Genomic DNA, 16,807 nt, shown 5'->3' on the forward strand with positions numbered 1-16,807 from the left:
TTCTGTTTTCATTGAATTGCTACAAAATTCCAGACTACAGAAGCATTCAGTCTTTTTACTGCTGCCACTACAGAATAGAGAAAAATAACTGGCAAAAATTATCTCTTGAAATTATGAGCACATTCTAAAGCCTGCATTCAAGTATTACAAATATTTTTGTGTATGAATGCTACTTGCTCTCATGGTGATGCCTTTACATTCACTAATTTTAAATCGTTTGCAGACACACAATTCTAGGCAGACCCTAGTGTGGTCCCTGATGTTCTGTAATTATTCACAACTATTATACTAATACTGTATAAAAAATGTAAACATTTGGGTAACTTGGCAGTTGACTCACTTCTTAAATCAGGAAGTGCAAGCAAAGATAATCCTGTATCTCCAGATATTTAAAATACTACATTCTGATATATTTCAATGCATTCTGTAGCTTTCCTTGCCATTCACTAGTACTAAGAAAAACAGCAATTTACCACTCTTGGCACACAAGCAGCCAATGCCAAAACATCTGAAAAAGCTGAAAATCACAAATCTGACAGAACTGGTTTAATTAGTAAAAAAACCCAGTATTTTGCAGAGATACCCACAATACAAAAGACAGTGGGGAGCTGCATAATGCCTCATATCATTACTCATACAGACTAAAAAGAATGCAAACAAATTTCTCTGTCACTTGTCACTTCCCGTCACTGCCTTGCCACTTCACCACTGTATTGCTATAAAACACTAGATTATGATAACTGGCAATATAAAGAAAATCTCCATGTTTACCTCCTGATATTTGTTCTATTTGTATTACTAAAGCAAAACTTGAAGTCACTAGTAGATGCCATAAATGCCTAAAAACTATCACTAATCAACTCAAAACCACTTTCAAGGGCTGTATTCAGCCTAGTACATTAACACCAGGGGAGGCATATAATAAACCTATGACACAGCTCTTAGGGATTAGAGCTGTGAATTAATGTCCTGAACAATTACACAGAACTCAAAATTCCTTCTTTAAAATCTTCACTAGCTGATAATAAAAGCTATCAGTTGACTTATATGGATGCTGTATCTAGAAGTTTTTTTACAATGCATAATACATAGTAAGATAGGCAACAATCAAAAAACCTGATACTGCACAGCTCGAATTAGATCCTAGCTTGCTAAGTCTTCTCTTTCTGCTAGACAGTATTTAACAGACCTTTTGCAATACAAAAAAATACTATTCTACTGACCTTGTTGATTGCATGAAAACAGTCCAGCAATGTCAGATGAAAACTGCAAGTGCCAAAGGAAGCATCCCTATAACATAGGATGACCAAAAATGGGATAATTTTATTATTTAATCCAAGCAAAAGCAATTGAAGATTTTTCTCTAAAACACCTTTTAAGAATTGCTTCAAGATAATTACTATTAGAGTGAAGTAATTATGCCAAACAATTACTTTATTTCCCCCTGCTTGCATCTAACAATAACAAAACATAAAATAAATTAACAGATGATCCAAGAGTAAGATTTTTCTTAGTTTTGATAAAGCTGGTATGTTCAATTTCTGATACAAACATTGAAACTGGCATGTTTCAGTGCTCATGTCAACAAATAACACTAATTTCTTGCGGCAAAAGCTAATGCCTAAGTTAGCATCATATTCCAACATACATTTAGAACATTTTCTTCTGAAGTACACTTCTGAAAAAGTAAAATCTATTCCTCAAACTCCATTTAAACAAAAAAACCATGCTGTGCACATGCATCCTATGTGCAATTATCAGCATCTTCTTAATCTATCTGTCAAGACATACATTTGTGTAGATGTATTGAAACTTTCCTTAAGACACATAAAATGGTTTATGCTTAAACACGAGGATAAACTGTTTATCATTAAAACCCCGTCTTTTAACTACAATTTTTAAAATCCTCTTGATCCAAGAGTGGCATGTTCTTCATATGTGACTGTTACTAGATTACATAAACACTGTAGAGTAAGCATTCTACAGGAATACTATAAGTCAAGTAAAAAAATAAACTAAATCTACATGAAAGAATATTATGTCTTGGCAGAGCACCTTCTTTTGAGAACACTCAGCCCTCCATCAGTGGAGCATCATTGATGCTTCATGAATGTATGTTTCAAAAACTTGTTTCAATATATCATGTTCAAATTTCAATTGTGAGGAAGAAAAACTTCTGAGGAACCTGGATGGCTGCAGCTATAATTTGTATACTTTTACTCCCTAACTAATGGGTGTGAAAGGCAAGGTGAAAAATCAGCAGAAGAGGGAAATAACAGAACTCCATTTGGCTAAAAGAGAGGACAGGTAATGGTGACACTGTAGTGGGTGTCTTTTTGGCCACCTGATCAGGAAAAACAAGTGAATCAGGTCCTCCACAGACAGACAGGTGCAGCCTCATATTCAGAGGCTGTGGTCCTCCTGAGAAACTTCAACCACTCCAATATCTGTTGGAGGGACAACACAGCAGGATGTTGGCAATCCAGGAGGTTCCTGCAGTTTGCAGGTGGCAAATTCCTCCTCCATGTGATACAGAAGCCAATGAAGAACAGTGCTCCACTGGACCTCATACTCACCACCAAAGAGGTGCTCACTGGGGTTGTGAAAGTCAAAGGCAGCCTTAGCTGCAGTGACTATCAGATACTGGAGTTCAGGATTCTGAGGGCAGCAAGGAGGGTGAAAAGCAACCTAACCACCCTGGACTTTAGGACAACAGATTCTGGCCTCTCCAAATATCTGCTCAAGGCATAAGGCGCTGGAAGGAAGAGGTGTCAAAGAAATCTGGTTAATAATCAAAGATCACTCCCTTTAAGCTTAAGTGCAGTTCATCCCTATAAATAAGATGCAGGCAAAAATGCCCGGAGGTCTGGGTGAATCAAAGAACTCCTGTACAAACTCAGACACAAAAATGAAGCTTACAGAGGGTGGAAACATGGACAGGTAGCCTGGGAGAAATAGACAGACACTGTCTGAGCATCCAGGGATAAAGTTAGGAAAGTAAAAGCCCAAATGGAATTGAGTCTGACAAAGATATCTAAGAAAACATGGAGTGTTTCTGTAAGCACATGGACAACAAAAGGAAGATTAGGAAAGATGTGAGCCCGTTGTTCAATGAGACAAAGCATCTGGTTACAGAGGTCGTGGAAAAGGCTGCAGTACTGAGTGCCTTCTTTGCCTCAGTCTTTACTAGCAAGACCAGCTTTCAGGAATCCCAGGTCCAAGAAAGCAAGGTGAAAGGCTGAAGTAAGGAAGATATACTCTTGGTGCACAAGGAGCATGTTGGGGAATACGTCTGCAAACCGGACATTCCTAGATCTATGGGCACTGATAGGGTGCACCCCCAAGTGCCAAGGAAGCCAGCTGATGTTATCGCAGGGCCACTCCATAATCTATGATCGATCATGGCAACTGGGAGAAATCCCTGAGAAAAGCAGAAACCAAATGTCACCCTGAGCTTCAAGGGTGAACAAGAAGGAAGAACAAAAAGGAATCCCCAGGGAACTACAGGACAACCAGCAACATTTCAATCCTCAGAGACATCATGGAGCAGCTGGTCCTAGAAACCATTTCCAGATAAATTAAGGACAAGAAAATCATATGGCGTAGTCACCATGGATTCACAAAGGCAAAGTCACACTTGATCAACTTGATACATTTCTACAACTAAATTACTGGCCTGATAGATGAGGGGAGGGCAGTGGGTAGTTCTTCAGTAAGGCCTCTGATGTTATTTCCACAAAATCATCATAGACAAGCTAGCGATGTGTGAGCTGGTCGAGCAGACAGGTGGATTGCAATCTGGCTGAATGGCCAGGTCCAAAGGGTGGTGGTCAGTGGCAGCAATGTGCCTTGCAACTAAGGTTAACGGTATCCTGGGTGTCATTAGACAAAGTATTGCCAGCAGGCTGAGGGCAGCGATCCTCCCCCTCACCTCAGCACCGGTGAAGCCACACCTGGAGTAATGTGTTCAGTTCTGGGCTCCTCAGTGGTACAGACATATTGGAGAGAGTCCAGCAAAGGCCTGCAAATATGATTAAGGGATTGGAGCATCTCATATATAAGGAAAGGCAGAGAGTTGGGACTGTTCAGCCTGGAGAACAGAAGGCTCAGGAGGGACCTTACCAATGTATATAAATACCTAAAGGGAGACTGCAAAGAAGACATAATAGCTAGGCTATTTCCAGTGCTGTCCAGTGACATAACACAAGACAATGCACACAAACTGAAACACAGGATGTTCCCTCTGAACATCAGAAACTATTTTTTTCACTCTGAGTGTGAAATTCTTTGCATCCTAGCAACTACCTGAAGCTCTTAAAGCAAGGGAGCCCAACAATCAAATCACCAACATCTCAGTTGATCATTAACTTAATCTGAACTTCTCTGTTTGCATCAGGTTTAGTGCACTAGTAAACTCAAGAAAATGGTTTGCAGACACTTTAGCAGACTAAATATTTTATCCCAGAGGCCGGACATGTCTTCCAAAGTTAGCTCTCATCTTTGCACTTCTTTCAGTAGTGCTGTTCAAATGATTGCCTGGGAACTTGGGCAGGTTATGTGACCTGAATGAAAAGCCACTACATCCATCAACCACATACAACTTTATGATACTTAGAAACAAATCTTACAGTCTTCATAAGAAGAACTTTTGTTCTTGTGGGAATATAAAAATGGAATTTTAAAGTGAGAAACAGGATGACAAGAGGTATGCAAATATAGAGAAGCGCTTCTCAACGATTATTCAGTGATGGTGGCAGGGGGGAGATGTAATAGAAATTTAAATAATCAAAAGTCCATCCCTTAGCAAGAGATCTAGAAAAAACAAAGACTGAATTAATCACCCCATAACAGTATATTTGGAAAGTTCTTTGAAAAGTTCTTTGGCCATATTTTTTGCATATTGCGGCAGCCAATGGAATGCTAGTCTAGCACAAATTTTAGAAACACTTGTTTGGAAGAAATTAAGAAGTTGTTCCTCTGCAGGACAGATCAACTTTATTTGCATAGCCTATCAGTATCTTTTATCAATGATCTGAAAGAAGGGACTGAGTGGACCCTCAGTAAATTTGCAGATGACACTAAACTGGGAGTTTAGTGGGTGGGAGTGTTGAACTGCAAGAGGGTATGGAGGCTCTACAGAGGGACCTGGACAGGTTGAATCAATGGACCCTGGCCAATCGTATGAGGTCCAATAAGGCCAAGTGCCGGGTCTTGCATTTTGGTCACAACAACCCCAGGCAATGCTACAGGCTTGGGGATGAGTGGCTGGAAAGCTGCCCAGCAAGAAAGGACCTGGGGATGCTGGTTGACAGCCAGATGAACATGAGCCATTGGTATGCCCATCCTGTCCTAGTGCAGCCAGCAACAGTAGGGAAGTGATCGTGCTCCTGTACTAAGCACTGGTGAGGCTGCACCTCAAATACTGTGTTCAGTTCTGGGCCCCTCACTGTAAGAAGGACATTGAGGTGCTGGAGTATGTCCAGAGGAGAGCTACCGAGCTGCTGAAGGGTTTAGAGAACAAGTCATACAAGGAACAGCTGAGAGAACTAGGGATGTTTAGATTGGAGAAGAGAAAGCTGAGGGGAGACACCACTGCCCTCTACAACTACCTGGAAAGAGTTTGTAGGGAGGTGGGTGTTGGCCTCTTCTTCCAAGTAAATAACAACCGGACTAGAGGAACTGGCCTGCAGTTGGGATGGGAGAGGTTCAGATTGGATATTAGGAAGAATTGCTATACTGAAGGAGTGGTCAGGCACTGGAACAGCCTGCCCAGGGACGTGGTTGAGCCATCATCCTTGGAAGCATTCAAGAAACATGCAGATGTGGAATTTCACAACCTGCTGTAGTGGCCGAGGCTGTAGGTTTTGGGGTTTTTTTGATTGGTCTTTTGTGGGTGTTTTTTGGTGGAGTTTGTTTTGGCTGTGTTTGTTAGCAGGTTTTTTTGTGTTGATGGTTGGAGCTGGTGATCTCAGACATCCTTTCCAACCATGATGAGTCTGTGATATACCACAGAGAACTGAAACAGCTAGGCTCACATTCCCTCAGGGTAAAGCAACCATGAACCAATGGTTTTACACATTTCCTCTATGGTAAAAAGAAATACTTTAAAGTTACATTCAATCATGTGAGGTTAGCGGTTATTCTGCATGCACAAAACTCTTAATTGTGGGTTGCTCCATATGTTCAACAAGTGGGAAAAATGGAGGGATAGAACTAGCATTATAACCCATTCGTGATGAATGACAGATACTTTGATATGATTAACTATTTACCACTGGCATAAAACCAGACAGCCAACTGAGAAGCAATGTATATCAAAAAGCTCAACAAGAGCACATAGAAAGCAGCATGGCTCCTTCATCTTCTGTCAGTACATTTTAGTACCAGCAGCTAACACCACTGCTCAGCAGGCTTCACTTAAGGCTCAGGCAGCTAATGTGTCATGTGTAAAACTTCAGCCAAAACAAACCAAACCCAAATTAGTCCTGCTAAATGCTGCATTCTTCTTTGAAATATCAAGGTACAGAAAGTTCTGAAAACTTTTTACCTGAAAGGAAGATATGAATTACTTCCAGCCAATATAAGCCTGTACACATCTTCAGGGGATTCTCTCAGGTATATTATCTATTTTTGTGGAAAAAGACAAAAAAGAAAAAAAATATTATTTTAAGATTGATATTAATAACTTTAAGTCACCTGTTTACTATACATGTCACAATTAATTAACACAGAGCTTGAAACTTCTGGGAGAGAGTGGCATGAAGAACACATGTATGCAAGTGTAGAAAAATAAAACTAACATAAACAATAAAAAATACTGGTCAACTAGAAGAATATATACTTTATTTTTTTTTAAATATATAGATTTGTGCAAGAGTTGTACAGCTATAGGCTACTGTGAAAAATCTTCTGTCCCTCTGGATTCTTCCACGTTTCTACTGCAACTCTCCTGGGCCAGTTTGTAGATTTATTTTTTTAATTAAGCTTTTAAGTTGTAAATCAAAACACAAAAGCCACACAGATATCCACAAAACTGTGAATCTTCTGGTCTACAAAAAAATGTGAACAATTGACAGACAAGATTAAAACAGTAACTTGCATATGTTTTGATTTTCCTAAAACAATACACTTGCATTATTCCAAATCCTGTACTTCCTCCTTTGCACCGGTGAGGCAGTCGCCAAGTAACTAAACCCAGATGCCACAAAGGAAATGAGTTAAAGAAATCTGTACTTGCAGAAGCAAAATCCTAAGAACTGAATGAAGTAACATAATTGAAGCACTACTATCAAACTTTCTACTGTGAAAAACACTCAAAAAAGAATTCACAAAGGACCAACTCACACCAAACACCATATTGTCTTCCATCAAGACATGTCTGATCCCTTTTGGTTAGTCTCTAACTTTAAGGTCTCCTTAAAGAATACTGTAAAACTCCTCTTTTATGCAAATCATGTCTTGCAATACCATCAACACCACTGGAGCTTGGCCAGGAGACAACTGTTAATAACAAGTTGCCATTAACAGGTCAATGTTCAGTAATTTCAAGTTAATACTTTTTCTTTAAAACTGCATTAACTAACCCTTCACACAGTAAAGAGAGGTTTTTTTCATTAATAGTAAAATTATTTACATCTTTTATATTAATGACCTTTTTCCTTAAGAGCTTTTTTGAAAGTAAGAATCCTAATGAGTATTAATTAAACTTCCCCCCCGAAAAAATCTAAGTGTGACACTCTTGCTTCCTGTTACTTTTAATTTATTTTTCTTTTAAAAGTTGTCATTGCCTTTCAAATTTCTTTCATGCTGCTGCAAAGCCAGTTTGAGCAAATGACTTAACATACCTTCAACATCCTCTATACACACACAAACATACACACATATATTCTTGTTAGGTGAGAATGGGAGGTGGAACAGATGGTGCTAAAAATAAAAACAAAAAACCCCAGCTTTAAACATACCCTAAACAGACTGCTAAAACATACACAGCAACAGGTGATCCTTTTTTATTTCTTCTCTGATTCTGTTACTATGCTAAATATTTTCTGAGCATTTTTTTGTGCAATTAGCAAAGCCAAAGGAAAAAAAAGTCTCACCTAAGTAGTTTAGATAAGTAATGAAAACTGCATGTTTTGTGTGTATGTGCTTTCACTGCGGTGGGGTAAGCAGCTTTTGCGTTTATATTTGCAAGCATACATCTGAAAAAGAAAAGAGACTTCAAAATCCCTCAAAATATAATATTAATAGCTGCTCCTCTGATGCCAGCATTTACTTTCTATTCTTATGGCATATTGATTGCTTGAATTGGATATAAAGCTTATGTTCCAAGAAATTTCAAGTTGTGTGCTTTGATACAGTTGAACTTTGCACAGCACATATTGCTAACAACGCTATGAATTTAGCACTGCTTGCTTATCAGAAGAGCCCTGGCCCAGAAAAACTTAAAAAAAGAGACATGAAAAGGTAATTTAACAGCAGAAACAGAGTTTGTAGCCAGAAGCGAGTCACCTGGAAAAAACTTGCGATTCAGTGCTCTGAGGCTTAGTAATATGCAGAGAGTACAAACTGTGTAACAACAAGCAAACAGAAATGCAGCTAACCCTGTAGGTGCATGTAGCTTAGGAAGGCCAAGGATTTCTCCTGTATCTTAGTGAGCTTTTACCAGCTTCTTAAAGAAAACAAGCTTCAATGCAGAAGCATTCGTTTGCAACTGTAACAGCTGCAATAGGCAATTTTGTTTCTATAACATTAAGTATTCTATTAAAATAAGGCTAAATGTTACAGTATAATGAAACCAGTTAGTTCTTAAGTTCTTAACTTACTAGTAAGTTGCTAAAAACACTATTTTAACATACTTGTAGGTGTGCATGGATCTTCTTTAACGTAACTACTTGAACACTTGCTATATGCAAGGACACTTTAAAAAGCCAACCTGATTTTGACACAAAACTCCAAATCACCATTGTTCAGTACATACAATAAACACACTGCAAGAAGATGGCATTTTTCAATGTGGACAAGCTACTAATCAAAAATACACAGTACTTTCTGTACAACTGAAGCAATGTAGAGTAATTTCACTGAAGAATAAAGCTCTTTTGAGTTGTATTTCTCAGATTTTTCTGAAATAAATAGAGATCCTGCTATACTTCACCTGCAACACTATTACACAGGCAACATATGGGATGTGAACAGTTGCAAAGACAGCAGTTGATTAAATGGTCAGATGGTGTTCTCAGTGAAAAGTAGCTTAAAAAATATTAGATTATATGAGGGTATCTAGACAGGTGCAATGTTGTGGAGTGCTTCAAAAGGGAAGAATGCCATTTGGTCTCTACCACAGAATGGGAAAAAAACATAAACAGATATTTACTTCACAAGGAAAGTATCCTGGCAGTAACACAACACAAGAAGCTGTGACGGTCAATGACAGAATAAGTTTCTGTCACAGCTTAAGACCATAAAAGAGTACCCAGATGGAAATTCTGGATGAAAGCAAGGCTGGACAGAGGCTGAACATGGGTAAGCCTAGGGTCAGGTTGCGGATGAACCAAATAGCAGCTATGGAAAGAGGTAAGACTGCAAGAGTAAGGGAAGAAGGAGCAAAGCCTAGGGAAGCAACAGATGTCAGGCAGCAGAGGCCACTTCTGCATTAGGAAGTACTGTGCACCAGCAGAAATACATCTGTAGACTAAGCCAGCAGCGAAGCACTGACATCTGCACTACACAGTTCCAAAAGCTTTTAACTAGCTAGCCCTAGTCTGAACACCCATTACTTGTTGGGATTGACTCTAGATTGCTCCATTAAGTGAAACAAAATGCTATGAACATGGTTTAAGGAAATACTCACTTGAAAAACATACTCCTGACTCCTCAACTGAAACAAAAATATAGCTTTTTTTCCATATATAGCTATATATGCACATATACATATATGCTATATATGTGTGTATGCATATAGCTGTATTTAACACTACTTCTGGCCAGAAGGAGGTCACAAAAGCCCTAAAGATGCCATTGGAATGACGTGGGTGAACAAAGGACTAATGAAAGCCAGTAAATAAAAGTGATCAGAGAGACCTGTAGTAGAGAGAAGTACAGATAGCGGAGGAGAGAGGGGAGGGAAGGGAGAGAGGGAAGAGGAGGGAGAAAGGGAAGGGGAGGGAGAGAGGGAAGGGAGGCAGCTCAAACCAGTTTGTCTAGGTGCTGATTTTAAGTTTTCTGATGTTTTCTAAGATGGTAGAAACTTTTCCAAATAAAGTTGTTTCCTAAATTTTAAACCATTTAAGTTTCAGAGATGAGTAGATATGGCACTTAGGGTCATGGTTTACAGTTAGACTCAATGATCTTAAAGGTCTTTTCCAGTGTAAATTATTCTAAATTTTATGCTAATAAAGCAACCAACAACAACTACTATTAAAAGATGAAAATTACTAAAATAAATTTCAAACTATTATTTTCAAACTATTAACTGTTCTGGATCACTGGAATGGGTTGCCTAGAGAAGTGGTGGAGGCTACATTCCTGCAGACATTCAAGACCAGGCTTGATGGAGCTCTGAGCAATCCGTTCTAATATGAAATGTTCCTGCATATTGTAAGGCAGTTGGAATAGATGACCTCTGTATGTCTGTTCCAACCCAAGACATTCTATGATTCTTTGATGTAGCAGAAGCAGACATTGTCTAGGATGCCTTTTGTTCATTCTTGCATATACAAATTTAAAGAAATCTATTAGAATTTTACATTGATTGCCCAAGGGGCTCCTTCCCTGAAGGTCAGGTAAATACTAAAGAAAAAAAAAAAAAAAAAAAAAAAGCTTAAAAAAAAAAACCATTTGAAGGATTGACTCTAGATTGCTCCATTAAGTGAAACAAAATGCTATGAACATGGTTTAAGGAAATACTCACTTGAAAAACATACTCCTGACTCCTCAACTGAAACAAAAATATAGCTTTTTTTCCATATATAGCTATATATGCACATATACATATATGCTATATATGTGTGTATGCATATAGCTGTATTTAACACTACTTCTGGCCAGAAGGAGGTCACAAAAGCCCTAAAGATGCCATTGGAATGACGTGGGTGAACAAAGGACTAATGAAAGCCAGTAAATAAAAGTGATCAGAGAGACCTGTAGTAGAGAGAAGTACAGATAGCGGAGGAGAGAGGGGAGGGAAGGGAGAGAGGGAAGAGGAGGGAGAAAGGGAAGGGGAGGGAGAGAGGGAAGGGAGGCAGCTCAAACCAGTTTGTCTAGGTGCTGATTTTAAGTTTTCTGATGTTTTCTAAGATGGTAGAAACTTTTCCAAATAAAGTTGTTTCCTAAATTTTAAACCATTTAAGTTTCAGAGATGAGTAGATATGGCACTTAGGGTCATGGTTTACAGTTAGACTCAATGATCTTAAAGGTCTTTTCCAGTGTAAATTATTCTAAATTTTATGCTAATAAAGCAACCAACAACAACTACTATTAAAAGATGAAAATTACTAAAATAAATTTCAAACTATTATTTTCAAACTATTAACTGTTCTGGATCACTGGAATGGGTTGCCTAGAGAAGTGGTGGAGGCTACATTCCTGCAGACATTCAAGACCAGGCTTGATGGAGCTCTGAGCAATCCGTTCTAATATGAAATGTTCCTGCATATTGTAAGGCAGTTGGAATAGATGACCTCTGTATGTCTGTTCCAACCCAAGACATTCTATGATTCTTTGATGTAGCAGAAGCAGACATTGTCTAGGATGCCTTTTGTTCATTCTTGCATATACAAATTTAAAGAAATCTATTAGAATTTTACATTGATTGCCCAAGGGGCTCCTTCCCTGAAGGTCAGGTAAATACTAAAGAAAAAAAAAAAAAAAAAAAGACAGCTTTAAAAAAAAAACACTTTGAAAATTCAGCCAACCCGAAGTAAATAATCCACAGGTACAGCTGCATCAGTTTTAGAATATTCCTACAATGATATGCAAGTGCAGATGGGTGTACATACACACACACACAAATACAGAGGGAAAAACTCCTAAAATCCTTTACAAATATTTTTACTTATTTCCAGGAAAACTGTTACTATAAGGAACTGATATCTTTCAAACCAAAATAACAAACCATTTTATCACATTGTGTAATCACTTGTGTACAACAATTTAGCAATTTGCTTTCTTTATGCATTAAAAAAAAAATCCTACTGAACTTCAAAATACAACTAGAAATCTGCAATTAGCAATTGAACCATTAACATTGTTCTAATAATCCTTTTTATTTAGGACATCTGTTTCTAATTAAAGGACTGCAGGCAGCTCTGAGAATGGTCAACAGTCCAAGCGTTGAGTACTGGGAAAGATGCACTCAAGCAGTGCTCCTGCCAGCATCCCTGTGTAGTCAAATAGCTGCTATAATGTTCACTGAATGAACGAGAAGGACTTGCAGGACTAGGCAACCCAGTTTTTATAAGCATTTAAAGTCAAACACAGAAAAAGGGTTCTTTTAGCAAGCCACATTACTGTCTGATTCATATTAGTGTTTTCAAACCAGCCCTATTTTTAAACAAAGGTTTCCTAGATTAGCATTAAAACCATGAAAGCAGTATTCACTGGGATGAAAAGTATTCCTGGTAGAAAATGAAAGGAAGGTTGAAAAGATACCTTAATCTTCAATACATGGCATTGCAAAGTGAAATAGTATTGCTGCATGCAGGACAAAACATGTTTGATAATAATGATTAATGATATAACTTGTCGCTTTTTCAGGAAAATTAAATAGGATATTTAAATATGCTGTACTGTTAGAAACTGTATCAACTCAAGTCTGTAAATAGCACTTTAAATTTACATCTATGATGTGCTTAGTGTAATCGAATTTATTCACCTGTTCATACTCAGATGCAAAATCTACTTAAGGTTGCTACCTGAATCACACTTTTTACCAACCATAGACTTAAAAGCAAGAAAATAATGACATTATTAATTTTAAATTACTTATAAGCAAATTTCACATCATACAACTATGTTCCAAAAATGCCACTTATCCAAAATGGCCTGAACTGCTGTAAACTGCAATCACAACCAACACATTTGAACAAATATAAATAACTACTATGTGTGACCAGACTCAACCACAAGCTCACATGTGTAATTCTACTGTAACTTCAGATTATTAAAAATTTTATTTCGTTATAACCTACGTCAGATATACCAGTCAGTTAATACATTAAATTCTCTAGCAATATTCCTTAGAAAAAAAGGTTAAATACAGCTAAATTAAAATAAAAATATTTAAGAATAAAAACTTTCCTGTATGGATTTGTAGTGTACTGAGGAAACGCGTATGTGGCCAACAGTTCCTTCATTAGCAGAAACACAGTCATTAAGTGGATAAAAATGACAGGAAACAGCTGCCTGTCTCTGGCAACTCTCTTTGTTCATCATAAACAAAAGCAAGAAACCTCCAATTACCTTTAGACAGAGGAAAGGAGGTAGAGAAAATCATATTAGCTGGGAACTGATGAGGCTGGGCACATTAGCACTTCAGGACAGCTAAGGAAGCAAGCTAGTACTATAGTGAGGTACTCTCAAAGAGCAACTCTTTTTTTCCTGTGGAGACAAGCAGTCTGGTAACAACATAATGAGAAAGAACCTAGCACAAACAGCAGGAAAAGCTGTCGTTATGAAGGCTAATTACAGCTTCCCAAATGCAATTCCGAGATGGTAGCTTTTTAGAGGGCACAGACACAGAGAAAGCCAAAAAGACTTGAAGCATCTTTTGCTTAAATGAAAGGCCAATACTTTGTCCACCTCTTCTTTGCTACTCACTTGTCAAGCACAACCATCTCTCATCAAAACACAACTGAAGGCAAACAGTCTACCCACCTGCAATTTGAGCACTGCCAGCATTATGCATTTACCACCACTCAGCCTGGACCACTAAACAATCAGCAGGTTTGCCTGCTTTTCCACAGTTTAGCCAGAGAAAATTCTGCAAGTGCCATGCTAAGAACAGAGCAGTTCAACATCACACAGATGGGTGCTAATTGCTTTTGCAACCTTCAGCTTCTACCCAGCATTAGGCCCACAGCTAGGAAGGACACTAGCAAATTGGAAAGGCAAAAAAACAGTACTACGGATCAGAATGGATGAAGGAAACGAAGCTTACCCTGAAGAAAGAAGATGAGAAAATAGACAAAGTACAGAGATGAGTCCTGGAGAAGATGACCTGAATTACAGCAGTTCATGGGGCGGTACCCTCGGAGGGTCACCCTCCAAGTACATAATTAGTGCCAGGCCTGAGAAAAAAAACACTGTTACTAAGTTAATGCAGGCAAGGGGAGAGGGGGGAGCTTGGGAATTGGGTGGAGAGGGCAGAGAGGGTACATTTTCTTTCTTAATATAGAAGGAGCAATGACGGAAGAAGCAGACTTTCCTCACCCATGGCCAAATCCTGATGAAAACCAAGAGAAGCCACTGTAGAGATCAACTCAGAAGATCACTGATGCTTTGGTAGAGTGGTAAAGCCTGAACAGTGCAGATAGCTTCCAAGGAAAAGCAATTGTTCTTTAAAAGGTGAAGAACAAAGGGTTTCCCCACACACCTCTCTTCCCCTCACCCCATCCGCCCATATAAAGTGTAAACATTCAACACCAATACACTGAATTCTGGCTACCCTTTGTGTTTCAGAACAAGCCACATTTATGCTAATCTACATAGAATAATATTATTCCCATTATGCAGTATATCATCTGTAAAAATGAAACAAAATACAAAATTAAAATGGATGGAAGATTAACAAAAAAGGGATTAAGATCTAAATTGTTAAGATTTACTCTAAAATGTCATTTTATTCTAGAACTACATATATAACACTGTATTTGAAAACTTTGTTCTTCACTTTTAAGCCATGCTATACTGAAGAGCCCTGTAGCTTGAGTTAGGCTGTGCCGTCACATCAAAGTACACCTGGAAGGAAGCAGCAGATGTGGGAGGGGGAGAAAGAAGTGTCTAACCTGGAGAATCCAGAAACTATTCCACTGAAGAGGAAAGAAAGACAAGTTAGATGAAGTGGGGTTGGGGAAACATTGAAACACACCAACTGTGAAGAAAAGACTAGAAACAGACTTTGCTTGTAAACCAGAACACTAACAGCTACCCTAACACTTCACCACAGTTAATGAAGACTCATAATTACCTTAGTTAAAATGACCATATCTCCATACTATATATATACACATACATATATTTACACCAAAGATGTTGAATGATAAATCATGCTAGTATATCCCAACTGCTTTAAGCAGAAGCTAAATAAATGTCTGTTTAAGAATACAATTTTAAGGTCAACAAGCCATAAAAATTACAGGCTCAGAAGTTGCTAGCATCAAAATATTGAATGTTTAGGAGGACAAAAAAGTTCCAGAGGAGAACTAGTTATACACAGTTAATTACAGTTTAATGTAGCTATGTGTTAAAATGTGCCTGTGTTTTAAAAGAGAACAAAACCAGAAAGCACACACTTACTGTGTCTATGCTACTCCTGAAAACTTCACAACTCGTTATTACTAACAAGTAAATCAAAGCACCTCCACCTACAGAGCACCTTGCACACAAAACTACGCTGAAGTTATAAAAGGCCTTACAACACACACAGACAAGCACTGTTTCATGACTTAACTCTGTGAAGGCTACTTTCTTTTTCTGCTTCCTTGCTCTTGCTACTTGGACTCCTCCAACCTGATGCACTGCCGTGCAGTTCCTCAACCTAAGGTAAACTGTTGAAATGGGAACCTACTATGAAGCTAAAAAAACAAGATTAAACAAAAAAACACATTCAACCCACGAAAAACAGAATACAGTGGGAACTTACCACTTGCACTGTAGGGGATCAGAAAAAAAAATCATGGTCCTCAGTTCAAGCAATAAAGAGCTTTACTGGCAGCATACAGTTTGAGTAACTAAAATTACAGAAATACTTCTTAAAAGTTTTGACCAATAGCTGAATGGATCCTTCCTCCTCCAAAAGGAAAGCACTCTGAACTGAAGAAGCAGGTGAATGCCTACACATTAAAAACAAAGGCCTCAATATATTCATTTTCAATTGGGAAAGATGCTCATAGACATATATTTGTCATGCATTCTGAACAGATCCTATACCATTGCTCACATCATACAAAACAATCCAATTCTCCTTGCACAAGCAAAAATATGAGATGTGAACACTTCAGCAGTGAGTGCTGCAATTAAGCCTGTCTCATCATGAAGATAATCAGGGGCACAGTCTTTTTTCTCTGCTCTCCCTTCACTGGAATCCCTCCCACATAATTCTGGGAAGAAACTGTACCCTACCTTACAGAAAAAAGCAGTACCAAAGCTAAAGTCTGTTGCACTGTGAAGAAAATAATCACCTAAGCTAGAGCTACCTCACCATCCAGGACTTGTAATTAAGCAAGACAGCTCCCATTCAAGGACGGGAGTGATACTTGAATAGTGTTTCACTTTCCCATGGGTCCTTAAGGGAAACTGCCAAAATACTCAACATTTACACTGCAATAGCCTAAGGACAAGTCTCTGAAAACTCTGAAAATTCCCAACAGTTTTGACAAGCCTCTTTCCACCATAAGCCACCCATGTGCAACTGGCCCTTGCTCATGCATTATCTACTCAGTCATGATCTCATATCATGCTTCTGCCAGGTCTGTGATCTTCAGCCTTTCTGTGCTGTGCAACTCCAACCCTCTTCACGACTGTTCTCTGAAGGAAAAACTGTCTAATCCTCTGTCCAGCAGCCTCCATTTTTAATGACCCTGTTCTGGAC

At 38.4% G+C, this 16,807-nt stretch overlaps 1 protein-coding gene across 1 annotated transcript in view; it reads right to left on the minus strand.

Moving 5' to 3' along the window:
* The window catches only part of CDC14B (cell division cycle 14B), a 48,199-nt gene that overhangs the window by 19,014 nt on the left and 12,378 nt on the right, over nucleotides 1–16,807 (minus strand). Inside the window, exons 5-6 of the mRNA XM_009998076.1 lie at nucleotides 6,548–6,624; nucleotides 1,224–1,290 (exon numbers count right to left, since the gene is read on the minus strand). Coding sequence (XP_009996378.1) covers nucleotides 1,224–1,290; nucleotides 6,548–6,624 — 144 coding nt within the window. The remainder of the gene's footprint in view (nucleotides 1–1,223; nucleotides 1,291–6,547; nucleotides 6,625–16,807) is intronic.

Source organism: Chaetura pelagica, unplaced genomic scaffold (genome assembly GCF_000747805.2).
Source record: "Chaetura pelagica isolate M959 unplaced genomic scaffold, ChaPel_1.0 scaffold255, whole genome shotgun sequence".
In the NCBI taxonomy this organism is placed as follows: domain Eukaryota; kingdom Metazoa; phylum Chordata; class Aves; order Apodiformes; family Apodidae; genus Chaetura; species Chaetura pelagica.